This window comes from Ursus arctos, unplaced genomic scaffold (assembly GCF_023065955.2).
Source record: "Ursus arctos isolate Adak ecotype North America unplaced genomic scaffold, UrsArc2.0 scaffold_25, whole genome shotgun sequence".
NCBI classification, from domain to species: domain Eukaryota; kingdom Metazoa; phylum Chordata; class Mammalia; order Carnivora; family Ursidae; genus Ursus; species Ursus arctos.
This window is the reverse complement of record NW_026622930.1, coordinates 9,270,275-9,283,109: the sequence shown is the minus strand read 5'-3', so window position 1 is coordinate 9,283,109 and position 12,835 is coordinate 9,270,275. Positions and strand designations below refer to the sequence as shown.

The 12,835-nt window shown below is 51.3% G+C and overlaps 1 protein-coding gene across 3 annotated transcripts in view; it reads right to left on the bottom strand.

Annotated features, from left to right (window-relative positions):
- Positions 1 to 1,446: 1,446 nt before the first annotated feature.
- The window catches only part of CLMN (calmin), a 115,221-nt gene continuing 103,832 nt past the window's right edge, over positions 1,447 to 12,835 (bottom strand). Inside the window, exons 13-14 of one of the 3 annotated variants that reach the window (XR_007190227.2) lie at positions 12,188 to 12,544; positions 10,915 to 11,000 (exon numbers count right to left, since the gene is read on the bottom strand). Coding sequence is in view for 2 of the 3 variants with exons in the window: in XM_048219977.2 (XP_048075934.2) it covers positions 10,832 to 11,000 (169 nt within the window). In the remaining variant the exon portion in view is untranslated. Of the gene's footprint in view, positions 12,545 to 12,835 lie in introns of all 3 variants that reach the window. The other 2 variants (XM_048219977.2, XM_057318574.1) reach the window with 2 other exon arrangements.

Here is a 12,835-nt window from a genome sequence, read left to right as displayed (position 1 = left end):
CAGAGCCTTTCTTGACCCTCTTCTCTCGCACGCCACACTCAGTCCATTAGCAACTCCAGAGGGTCTGCTTCCAAAATACATCCAAATTCAGGTGCTGCACACCAGCGTGGTCCGTAGCAGTGTCCTCTCTTTCCTTCCCTGCCGCAAAGGCCTCTGAGCTGCCTCTGCGCTCTGCTCTTGTCCCCCAGCATCTACTCACGGTGGCAGGCCAGCCTGCTAAAACGTAAGTCCCATGTGCTCAAACCTTCCAGTGGGTCCCAGCTCACTCAGAGCAAAAGCCAAAGTCCTTAGGACATCCTACAAGGCCCTGCCTGACCTGATGCAGTGGGCTCCGATCTCCCCTCCCACCCCTGACTCACTGCTTTGGCCCCGAGGGACTCAAAGTGTCCCTTAAGAACACCGGCCCTGGACCCAACTCCGTGTCTTTGTAACCGCTGTTCCCTCTGCTTGGAAAGCGCTTCCCCAGACGTTTGAGGGTCTTGTCCCTGCATCTCCTTTGGGCCTTTAGTCAAATGTCGGTCCCTCAAAGAGGCCTTCTTGACTCTTCATACTGTTCAGCTCCCCACCTGCTCCCAACCTGATCCCCCTCCCCTGACTTTCTTCTAGCCCTCACCGATTCGTACGTGACATGCTGCATATTTCACTTATTTTGTTCAGGTCTCCCTCCCCCGACTTAGGATGGAAACTCCAGGGACATCTGCATGACTCAGTCGGTTAAGCAGCCGACTCTTGACGTCGGCTCAGGTCATGATCTCAGGGTCATGAGATCGAGCCCCACGTTGGATTCCTCACTCATCAGAGAGTCTGCTTCAGGATTCTCTCTCTCTGCCCCTCCCCCTGCTTGCTCCATCACTCTCTCTAAAATAAATAAATCTTAAAAAAAAAAAAAAGAAGAAGAAGAATGTAAGCCCCATGAGGACAAGCCCCATGAGTACAAGACCTTGGTTTCATTTACTGCTAGATTCTCAGCAACCAGAAGAGCACCTGATACCTACCAGACGTGCGATAGAAACGCCGCACCGCCTTTACCTTGCTTTCCGTCTTTGCCTTGCCTCACTCTTGCTGCCCTGGGACTGCACTCAGCCCCTCGACAGGGCGTTAGCACATAAGCTTTCCTCGGGCTCTGTTTTCTGGGGAGCCCAGGCTACTAGCGTCCCTTGCTGCGGGCTGGGGAGCTGGTGAGAGACAGATCCAAGTTCCGACAGTGTAACTATAGAGCCATGGAGCGATTGCTATGCTGCTGCCTTCTGGGGCTTCACACGCCGAGGCTCAAGGCGAGTTCTCCGTCAGAAGGGGCACAGTGCCAGCAATCTCGACAGCTCGAAAGCCGCCTGGCTTCACTTTTACCCGGACCACAGTCCTCTTGGTTGGGACATGGGAAAGACGGTGCAATGTCTGTCTGGTAAAGACACGGACACGCAGGGAAATAAAACTTATCAAGGACATGGATAGTTCGTGAAATTTATACTCAAAAATTTTCTTAAGAATACATGTGATTTTCCAAGACCATTCATCAGAGCACCGAGCCTACTATTCCTTAATAGAAAACGGTCAAATAGCAAATACTCCAGTTAATTTCCCACAGGTATAAATTATGCAAATAGTCATTTATATCTTCATTTACAATAATCAATAAATAAGAGGGCACATTAATACAATTTTTCTTTTTACAAAGATCCCTTTTTACAAAGCTACGGCTATATATAGACGAAATAGACAAAATAATCCTCGTTCTACAAAATAACATTTTGCTTTTTTTTCCCCACAGTTCTCTTAGCGCTCTCAATAAAAATGTTCAGACATTGTCCCGGCAGCTCTGCCATGACCTTAAACGGAACCGTGGCATTGAATCTGTTAAACATATTACAGACCTCGAAACAAACTCCTATCACCACCCAACAGCACAGGCTCTGAAGAGCCATTGCCAGGCTTAGTCATCTGTCCAGACGACACACGGGAGGGAACAACCATTTCTCCTATTTGTCTTTGGCAGCAAAGCAAGGGATGCAGGGACTATCTTATGGTGCAATTTCAAGCGCAAAAGGCTGGCCTCCTCCTCGCGGCACCCCGCCCAGCAGGTGCAATGCCCACTCCCCAAACGTTCCAGCCTTCGACTGCAGGGATCCAATGTTACAATGCAAACAGCCCAACTCGGGTGGGATTTCCGTACCTGTTCATTTTGAGTCCACTAGGGGAAGGGGGGAAGAGACAGGAAAGGTAGGAAGGTCCTGTTTATGGTTCTTTGTTCCTATTCCTGAACTTTGGCCTTTGGGACAGACGTCCCTGGCCAACTGCGTCCGACACTGACTTCATTTAAGGAGACCAGTGTAGGTCCGGGAGCCCTAGGAAGCCGATCTCCCCCATTCTACTCCAACTCTGATCCCCACACCTCTAACAGATGACGCTTTGTTTTACCAAACCCTTTCCGAAGGCACCTTGATCAGATACGAAAGCTGGAAGCAATGTTCTAAGCTGTGGATTTCACTTAGAAATACAGAGATGCATTTCTTTTAAGCAAATAGGTCACTTCCTGAGATTTAAAAAAAAAAATCTACCTTGTTAACTTTTGGATTTTTAAACCTAGGAAGGACTTTATAAAAGACCTTCCAACTTCTGACCCAGAGAGGTTAATGAATTATTCAAGGTATCACAGCAGGTGAGCCAAGGCCAGGATGTGGGTTCCCCATGCTCAGGTCAGCCTTGTTCTACTTTGGAACAATGTCAGCTCCCTAGGTTACAGAAACGCCCAGAGTTTCCTTTAAAGAGGTGGCCCGATCCTCGCATGACATTTAGGAATACGGGCCTTTGTGGCTGTTTCTCCTCACAGCACAGTCTTGCAGAGGATATGCTTTTACTGACCTCGGGTGGGGCTAAAACAAGTGGTAGCCACCGCAAAGGCAACAAACCAATCAAAAGATATTTCTCTTTTTGCAAAAATCACAACTTTTAAACTTAAAACAAAGGAGCAGTAAGTATTCCTATCTCACAGACCAACCAATTACGGCTTCATCCAAGTAATCCACGTCCTCCATCCCTATCTTAATTGTACTCTGCCCAGCCCGATGAAATGTATTTGTTTTGAAGGAGAGAGCCTCATTTCCTGCCCTGAAAAAGCGTGTGTTGGAGGGCGCCTGGGTGGCTTAGTCAGCTGGGCATCCAACTCTTGGCTTCCATTCAGGTCATGAGATCAAGCCCCGCATCAGGCTCCAAGCTCAGTGAGGAATTTGCTTGAGATTCATTCTCTCTCTCTATCCTTCCCCCCACTCCTACGTGCTCTCTTTTTCAAAGAAATATATAAATCTTCTTTTTTAAAGAAAAGCATGTGTTGGGAGTAGAGAAGTGATTAGCTGAGGCAAGATGGGTAGTTCACTGGTGGCTGAAGTTTTTGAGGTTAGATGCCGAAATTTTACTGGTAGAGGTTCTTTAGAGGCAGCCATTTTGGTTGCAAATTTGCAACCATAGGCAAAAACATGAATCTGGGTCATTTTCAGTCATCTTTATGCCAGCATGAAGGAGACATCTGATTGGTTTTGGTAGGGAGTTGGATGTGGGGTGCAGAAATTTGGGAGGGGGCAGAAGGACGTGTGGGGGGGGGGGGGAACCGTAACCTGACAAAACCAAGTTCACCACCTTCCCAGCTCTGGGGATCTCCACCCACAGATGCCAACTTGGCCAAAGTCATCAAGAATCAGAACCTCCAAAGGGTGTGACTTTATCTTCTAAGCAGTGAAGTCCAGGGTGAAAATCAGCATTTGAGATCAGTATGGAGCCCAATGTGGGGCCTGAACTCACGACCCTGAGATCAAGACCCGAGCTGAAACCGAGTTTGATGCTCCACTCCCTGAGCCACCCAGGCGCCCCTCAACTTCCCCTTTAAGAGGTCTGGTTTAGATTTGAGACAGAGTAGCTGGCAGGACGAAGGTGGGCTGGAGAGGCTGCAGAAAGCTCTGGTCAATGGAACACGAGGAAAGGAGGCATCTGCAGAGCTTGGACAGGAGGGGAATTCAGAGCAAGGAGCTGCCGGACGCTTTACAGCTTCGTGGCAAACTTGCAAGGAAGCATTATTCATTCAACGAGTATGTTCGTAGGATCTGCTCTGCACAGAAGACACTCGGGAGAGCTTAATGGTCATCCAGGTACCAGGTGACAGAGCAGGGACTCAGACCTAGATCTGGCTGATTCCCAAACCTGCGCTCTCCGGATCCCAGGACACCTCCCGGCGGGGAAGGAAGGGAGTCATGATGTAAGGAAAATGGGTTCAGTTACACAGACCCCTGCGGGATGAAAGCTCAACTTGGCTTCTGGGTGCCAGGAATTTACAAAGTTAGCAGCGGGGTCAGCCCACGGATGGTTGAGTAGTGTTTTTAAGAACAACGTGGTCACACAGCACAAAACACTGGTTGTCTCTTCCCCATACACACGAATGTTTTCTGGCTTGTTGATGCGACAGCCCTGGGCTGGCAAGAACTGCGCGCCTGATGTGTCTTCGTCAGGCTTCTCAGAGCAAATTACAAACACAAATAAGTCCGTCTCCCCGGCTCGACGGGGTCTGCTGATCGCAGGACGGGCCGGGGTGCACAGGAACTCGGATGGCCCTCTGCCACCTCTCGGAGAAGCACGAACTCCGAGTCTCTAAGCCTTTGCCCAATTACTCGACCAAGCTCACCCCAAGCCCACACAGGAGAAACGACAAGGCCTGACGGTCAGTGCGGAGCTCCGAAAAATCAGAGCAAGGAGGGCAGAGCGCCCACATAGAGCCTGAAGCTGGCAGTCGGCCCGCGACGGAAATGGAAGATGTGGGGCCCAACACACCCCAAGCCCATGCTTCTCGGGCACCAGGCTCACTTCTCTGAACTGCTGTCCCTCCTCAAGGAAATGCCTGACAAGGCAGACTCGAAAGATCTGTGGACTCAGCGTCCGGCAAAGAAGCGACATCTCCTTTCTTGGCTCCCTCCCTTGGCTAACTGTGAAGGCAACCTCTGCAGAAATTTTCAGCAAACAAGCACGATCAGCGCTCAGCCTCCAGTGTCTCGCCCCGGCTCCTGGCCCTCGTCATCGGAGCCGCCCCGCTCGCCAGCTGGAAGGGCCCGGCGCGTAACCTGCTATTCAGCGGGGGCTCCCCATGGCAGCTGCAGGCCCAGGACGTTAAATCTTCCCCTAAAGGCGGTTTCAGCAGCGATTATGCAAGGCTGGGGAAAGAGAAAGAACACAGCTGGACCTGGAGAGCTTTATGGGCTCACTTCCTGGCAAGAGCATCACCGAGAAGGTTCTGAGAAGCAAGCTGGCTTGAAACTCCAACGCCACCCACTCTGGGGACTTCAGGATGTGAAGCTGAGTACAGGTGGGGAATTCGGCAGAAACCCCCAAGGAAGGTCTCTAAGCAGAGATAGAGAGAGAGGCCCCGTCTCAAAGCTCCAGAGGGCCTTCAAGATTCAAGAAAAAGTGAGCTTGCGTGAAAAGCGTCCAATCATGGGACTGCTCCCCAGTGACGTCACCACGGGAAGAGAATCGTTCTTACCAAAGCAGCTTTGATGAATTCTGATCTTCAGTAAGGTACATTCTTCACTTGTTTACTCCGATTTGTGTTTGAGAGATTAGCTTCATGACGTTCTGAGTCCTTGCCAAGGAGGGCGGAGCAGGGTAGGTTGCAGGGGCAGGAGGGTGGAGTTTCGTAGAAAACGTCATTGGGAATCAAGAGGACCTCACTGATGAGTCACGTCCCCTTCCTGACCTTCAGTGTTCTTGTTGCTCAGATGAAGTGATAGACCCTTCTGAGATCCCTAAGGCTATGGAATATTCTATGACTTACAAAGATGGACCGATGAGGCAGCCTCTAAATGCTTCTGCTTTCTAAAACTTCTCAAACGCTCTCGCCTTCCAAGGAGCAGGCATGCACTGTGCGGGGGGAAAGAGCTGGTGGAAACTAGCTGCACCCCAGAAAGGGAGCAGCAGCATGTGTTTGGGCGGCTGTCCTGGGCAGTGAGGGCTCCACGTCCTGGCGGGAACCCATCTCCCTCCAGAGGCCTGCGCTGGCCAGGACAGGAAGCGATGCTCCCCAAGTTCTGGCCAGCAGAGAGAAGACCCCGTTCATGCCGGCAACACGAGCGTGGGCTACTTGCTTCCTATGTGACGCGAGCGTGGTGAGGGAAACCTGGGAACTGCCAGACACCTCAGACTAGAGCTTGTGGGGAGGTGGGAGATCTGAGTGTCTGGGGACAGGGGGTGGACAAAGAGGAAAGGAAGGAGGACCACTTCTTATTTGGGGCCCCCCAGCTGAGCTTCCGCATGCCTTTCAACCCTCTCCGGCAGCTGGCACGGAGGGATGCGAAGGCACCTGGCCGGTCACAGCTCAGCAGGATGGCCCCAGCCACGGCCGGGTTCACAGCCAGGTGCACGGAGCAGCGAGCCACCCAGCCAAGCGGCGAGAAGGCTCAAGTGGGATCTGCGGTTCAAGATGGTGTGAACGCATGGGCTCCTTTCATCCCTCGTGAAAGCCCACGAAAATAAGAGCAAAGGAAGGAAGACAATGGGATAAGGGGGGATGAGAGTAGGCGAGAGATGCCAACCCATGTGTAGCAGGGCAGAGCTGCTGGAGAAGTGAGCGGGGCAGAGGACCCGACCACCGCACACAGGCAGAGGTACACCACGGAGCAGCCACAGCCGCGGTCCTACTGCATGGGGGAATCAGAGGAGCTCCATCCCGGGGACGCCGGGCACAGCAAGGCAGGAGCAATTCAATGAGTCTAAGTACAGACCGTGATGAACCTGCCTGCTCAGGTCAGGACATAAGCACTCACATGTGTGCTAGGATCTCCACGTACAGCTCTACAGTCTGCGCACTGCACGAAGGCGCTTGGCTAAGGGAACAGTTGGGAGTAAAAATCTAGTCCTTGCTCTGCTCCTCAAGCTTCGTCCTACTCCAGGTCTACATCTCGCTGGAGAAAGGGGCAAGAGAGTCCACCTGCCAGTCAAGCCAAGTGCCCATGGATGGCTTCTGCCCAGAGGGGGCATCTTTCTCTAAGTCAGCCACACAGAGGGAATGCTTTTTTTTTGGAAACTGTATGAGGACATGGCATAGGCCAGTAGCAGCTCTGTGTATGTCCCTCTTTCCCAGGCAGGAGACAAGTGAAAGTACCTTGAAAGAAACACAGTGAGGCCTAGAGGAAAGACCTGTAATTGACAGGTGGGCTTCTTCCACAGAGAGTGTCAATGCCAACCCTGTGACCCTACAGAAAGGCCCACTGGCGGGGACACGAGTTTCCACTTTGTTTTCTGATGGGTCACTCTTCCATATGAGCAGAGCCACAGAACCACCAGCCTGTGGCATGAAAGACAGAGCCTGAGACTAACCAGGAGAAAGGGCACTTGGAGGAGACAAAGCCAGTATAGGGAGCAGAAAAGAGCTTCCCCAAAGCCATTCTCATGAACATCCACCAAGAGAGAGAGGAGCTGCATTCATGAAACAAGAACAGAATACGACAAAACAGGAACAAGAGAACAGCAACAAACCAGTCTGGAAATGAAGCATTAGACATCCACCAGGTACCCAAGAAGATGAAGCTGAAGGCCCCTCCCTGAGGTCAGATCCCCAGAATAACAAGACTAACCACAGAAAAGATAAAAAATCTTAAAGGAGTACAGCCTGAAAGGTCCAACACTGGAATAATGGGTGGTTCAGAAAGGATGGTAACCATTTTAAGAACATTTATGGGGCACCTGGTGGCTCAGTCAGTTAAGCACCTGCCTTCGGCTCAGGTCATGATCCCAGGGTCCTGGGATAGAGCCCCATGTCGGGCTCCCTGCTCAGTGGAGAGTCTGCTTCTCCCTCTCCCTCTGTGCTTGCTTGCTCTCTCTCTCAAATACATAAAATCTTAAAAAAAAAAATTTACGAAGTTTCCCATGAAACCCAGCATGACGTTCACAGCATCGAGGACACGCCACCATCAGGACAGCTCGAAACACTACGAAGAAAGGGATCCTGAATGTTTCGGGGGAGATGGGGAGAAACCCAAGTCACATGTAGAGGCTTGGGAATTCCAATGGAGCCCTCAACAACTAGGCTGGGGGAGCAGTAGGAGGGAGCTACTCTCCACCAGCAATCCTACACCCAGCAGAATCGAGACATTTTAGGGTACGCAAAAATCTCAAGAAATTTACAAGATTTACCTCCCATGTTCCTTTCCTCGGGAAGTTACTAAAGAACGTGCCACACCAAAAAATAAAAATAAAAAAAAACCAAAACAGCTCAAAAAACCAAACAAAGATGATCAAACCCAGGGGGAAAATTTGGCAAGAAAGGGCATGTTACAACAGTTCAGTCCTTGGCTCAGGAGTGAACGGTCCTTATGCCCCTACACTGAATAGACATGCATGAAATAACGAGATGTAAACACATCAGGGAAACAAAGTGGGGGGTGGGGAAGGGCAAGACGCCCATCTACCGTAATAGCAGGTTGCAGGTGTTTCTAATTTAAAAAAGGAAAATAAGCATAAGCATGTTATGTAGCAATGCGAAAGTCAATAACAAGCAATAGCTAAAAGGGCTGAAAGTGTTGCTCCTACGGAACCAGACTTAGGGGACTGCTAGTTTTCATTAAAAGCCATATGGTATTTGTTTCTTCATAAACTATGACTATGTATTACTTGGATAGGAATTAAAAATCAATTCTTAAAAAACAATTCAAAGCCAGGGGGTGGTCTGTCCTGTAGGCTCCTCTATCCGCCTTTTATATCCAACTTCCTCTTGCAGAGAAGGCTATACTCAAAGGGGAATTTTTTTTGCCTTTAAAGAAGAAATCTGTTTACAGCCAACTGGAACCCAACGATTTTTAGGCATCTTGCCACTGGGTGGTTTTAAACAATATTACACGTTGTAATGGGTGAGAGAAGCAGCCCGCAGAGATTTTTCTGAACAAGGTCTAGCCCCGTAAAATGAGATGATTCGTGTTTGGGTCGGCTGCTCCCTGGCTCCTCCAGCATCTAGTTTAGGCAAGGACCCCGTGGTGTTCAGGGTTATAAAATATCACCCAAGTCATCTTTACTCTCTGTACCTCTGAGCTTTCAATGATGCCCGGGAGCTCACTAATTAGCCCATTCTCCATGGGACGCTTGGCCTTCAAGATGGAACCGCTCCAAGCTCCCGACAGCTTTCGGTGTGGAATGCTCAGATTTGTTCTAAGAACTAAGAAGGAGAGAAGGCAGGCCATAACCAGAATGGGATTTGGGCTGTCATCGATTAAAATGTGCTATGTAAATTCTTTTGGCCATGCTGGAATTCTGTAAACTTGAAACCCACTGCCTGAAATAAGCAAGCCTCGTGGCTTGCTCGGAGAGCCGTGATCTCTGGAGGAGGAACAGCCTACGAGCTGTCCCAGCGGTCAAGGGCACTCCAGAGGTCACAGGGGACAAGCGTGAAAGCGAATGCATCTTCCTCATGGGGAAAATAAGAGCTCAAAGCAAAGGCTGTAGCTGGCCCCAAGTTTTGGTTTTGTTTAAATGAGGACATTTTTATCTAATCATTTAATCTTTTTTTTCTTTTTCAGGACACTCACGGGCCCAAAACAAGTTTCATAAAAGAGGGGACAGCTCTGGACCAAGCATCAGGCGGCATGGGTGCCCCTGCAAGTCTGTTCCTGGTTGGCTGTGTGACCTTGGCCAGCCTGCTCTGCATCTCTGGGTTCAGCAGACAAGAGGCTGTCTGAGGGCCCCTCCCGACCTACTGGTCTGTGATTTTACAGGTACTGCTGGGAGGGCAATGGAAGCAGGAAGCAATACCAGGGCCCCAGGGCCTGCATCTTGGCGGGAAACGGGGGTATGGGGGTGGCGCGGGGCAGAAGGAAGATGGGAGGGTGGGTGGAGGTCTCGTCACAAACTGCCCGCTCTGGTCTACTTCTCGGGGTACCTTCCAGGAAGTCTTTTCAAGAATCCCATCATGAGCGACCACGAAGGGTGCCAATGCTGAAGTCCCAGGTCCAACGTCAGCCGGGACTTACTGCGAGCCCAGCCACCCCTGGGCTCCCCTTCCGGGCTTTTAAGGAGCTTTGGGCAGTGCCCTGTGGGGCCCTGGAGATCACAGAGGCTTTTACTGTACCATCTAGATTCTCCCCTGGCTAAAAAGTCACTTGAAAGGATTACATGGGGAAAACATTTGAAAATCACAGCTTTAACCTCAATCCAATCAACGCAAAACTGAATTTACGTTCTCTGCTCCCCTGCTCCCTCCAAACACTAGGGTGACAGAGTGCACCGCAGCTCGCAGCTCAGGACACAGCCCCCGCTTTCCTCCTCGGGGTTTGCCATTCCCGGACGCGCGTTCCTGAAGCCGGCAGCTCAGTGCTGCTCAGACCCACCGCCAGACCACGACAGGTGCAGAGACACCCAGCACCTTCACTCAAACCCCGCTCTGGGAGGAACACGGGGCGGGTTTCTTCCCAGTGGAGGTCCTGCGTGGGGCATCGCCCCTCTGAGAGGCAGGTTGCTCGAGTCCATCCGGACCTTAAACACCTGCATGGGGGACGAGCGAGGACCCAGATTATGGCTACATATTAACAAGGCTGCTTCCTACCTGACAAAGCAGGGCACGCAGGAACGAGCTCCACCTACGATCCAGCCCCCCCACACCTGGGCGTCGAGGACACAGGTGAGGAGAACAGCATGCTCAGCACTTACACGACAGAAAGGAAACATGGAGAAGCAGGGAGAGGGGGCTGTTTCCCTGAGGCCCTCCACCGTCGGCACAAGTGCCCCCCTCCAAACCCGAATAAAGTGAAGTAGAAAGAGCTCCCGCCCCCTGGCCAGGGGCCTGGCGGTTTTTATTATGCAGACACGCGCATCAGAGTCTGTGGACGTCCAGCTGGGGGAAGAGCAGCAGGCAGTAGACCAGGAGCCAGAGGAAGAGAATAAAATACATCATATCCGGCTGCTGGGCAAACTGCGTCAGAGCGTCGCTCTGGGGGCTCTGCCTCTCGGGCAATGTGGCTTCGCCAGAGTTGTTGGCCTTCCTGCAGGAGGGAACACACAGGCAAGGCAGTTACAAGCGGGTCCCTGGGCGGATGGACCCCCCGGCCTCCCCAGCCTGTAGCCTCATTGCCCAACTGGAGAGCAGAGGGCTCCCCAGCAAGCTGGTCAAGAGGCCCCCAAGGGCATGCGCCGACCCGAAGGGGGGGTGGGGTCCCGAGAGAGCTCTGCGCTTTTATACTTGCTCAGGGCATCCGCACAACCGTAGGAGGGAAAAGCAGTCAGCCCATTCTGCAGATGGGCATACTGAGACCCACGGGGTACGGTGGCTTGCTCAAGGCCATACAATGACTAACCCCCTCTGTCCAGGACACCTTCCTTTATGCCACAGTGTCCTTAATGCAGAACTGGACGCTGATGGCACTCTGCCATCTGTCACTAACAGAGGGGACGTGGTAAGTCATCTAAAGGAACAGAGTTCCCTGATTCCAGATCATTGAAAAACAGCTCTCGGAGACAAAGGCTTGCCCCGCCCCCACCACCAAGCTTTTGTTTTTGGCTTTGGAACAGAACCTTGAAGAGAACGACTAGATTTGACTTTGGCCAGACTTAGCTTCCTTCTTTTGTGTGACAGAAGGTGGTGTCTAAGTGACGTTTCGCTTCGGCTCGGTGGGGGCCCAGAAGGGTGCGGTGGGGAGCAACCACAGCTCCCGATTCCCACCAAGGAAAGGGTTGGGGCCATCACCTGATTGGAAAGGGGTTGGGGGCCTCTGCTCAAAGCCTAGAGCGTAAACTTCTCGGGGTCATCTGGGGCGTGCGGTGGGGATTACGAGCAGTGAAAACCGCCTCATCCCAGAACGGTCTCCTGATGCAGACAGAGGCGAGGTCAACAGGGGATTAAACGTCTGCCTTTGGGTCTCGAGACTGATTCACGCATGACAACGGATAGAATTTTTCTTTCTCAAAACTTTTCAAAAAAACCTTACACTCTATTTATTACAAACATAATAAATGCTCAAAACCATGGAAAGCACGACTGCATTTCTCAACCTTCTAGGTTAAACTGTCAAAGTCTCTATCTCATAAAAGTGAAAAGTGTTACTTCCCTAGGGAGTCCGTCACGCCTGGTGGACAGCGTGAATTAATATTTCCATTCTATGGCAGGGGAGGAAAACAGGTCTTGCCTCTTTCTTAAAAGCCAGAAGGGTGGGTTTCTAAGGATCACACTCACGGGTGTTGGGCGATATTCTGAGAGGCTTTTCCACTCCCATAATCTAAGTCCTTCCAAGCCAACTGAAATCCGTGGCAAATATTTAAAAAAAAAACAAACCAAAATCAAGACAAGTGATTCGGGAACTTGAACAGGGATGGGGCATCTCAGGAATGTCAGCTGGTGAGATGTCTCGGGGCTCCTGTGTTCTGCATGGGCAGTTGTGTAACGATTCAGCAATATCAGACTAGGCCATCTAGTTCTCGAACAGCAAGAAATACTTTCATAGACATCCTGGCATGTTTGCACTCCCTCTTCATGTCTGCTCTGATGCCATAAAACTGTAAAATCAGCTCAGTGAGCTTCTGAGTATTATACCTGCAGGGGCGACACAGAAGGAACACGTGGTCAGGGGCCACTGCTTGGGGGGGGGACCACACCCAGCCCCGCATCTCTCCTGCCTGGCTCTACCCCCAAGGCGTAAATGCAGCTGCAGGCTCATGACCTGGATCCGGCTTTAAACGGAAGCATTTTCTGAACCACGCCCCGCCCACCGGTGTCCATCAATTTCCACTCTCCCTCCTGCTTATATTCAGTCTCCATGCATATGATCTGAAGCAGGTCACTCCTTGCATGATCGCAGATGGTCGCCAGGGCCATCAACCAAGG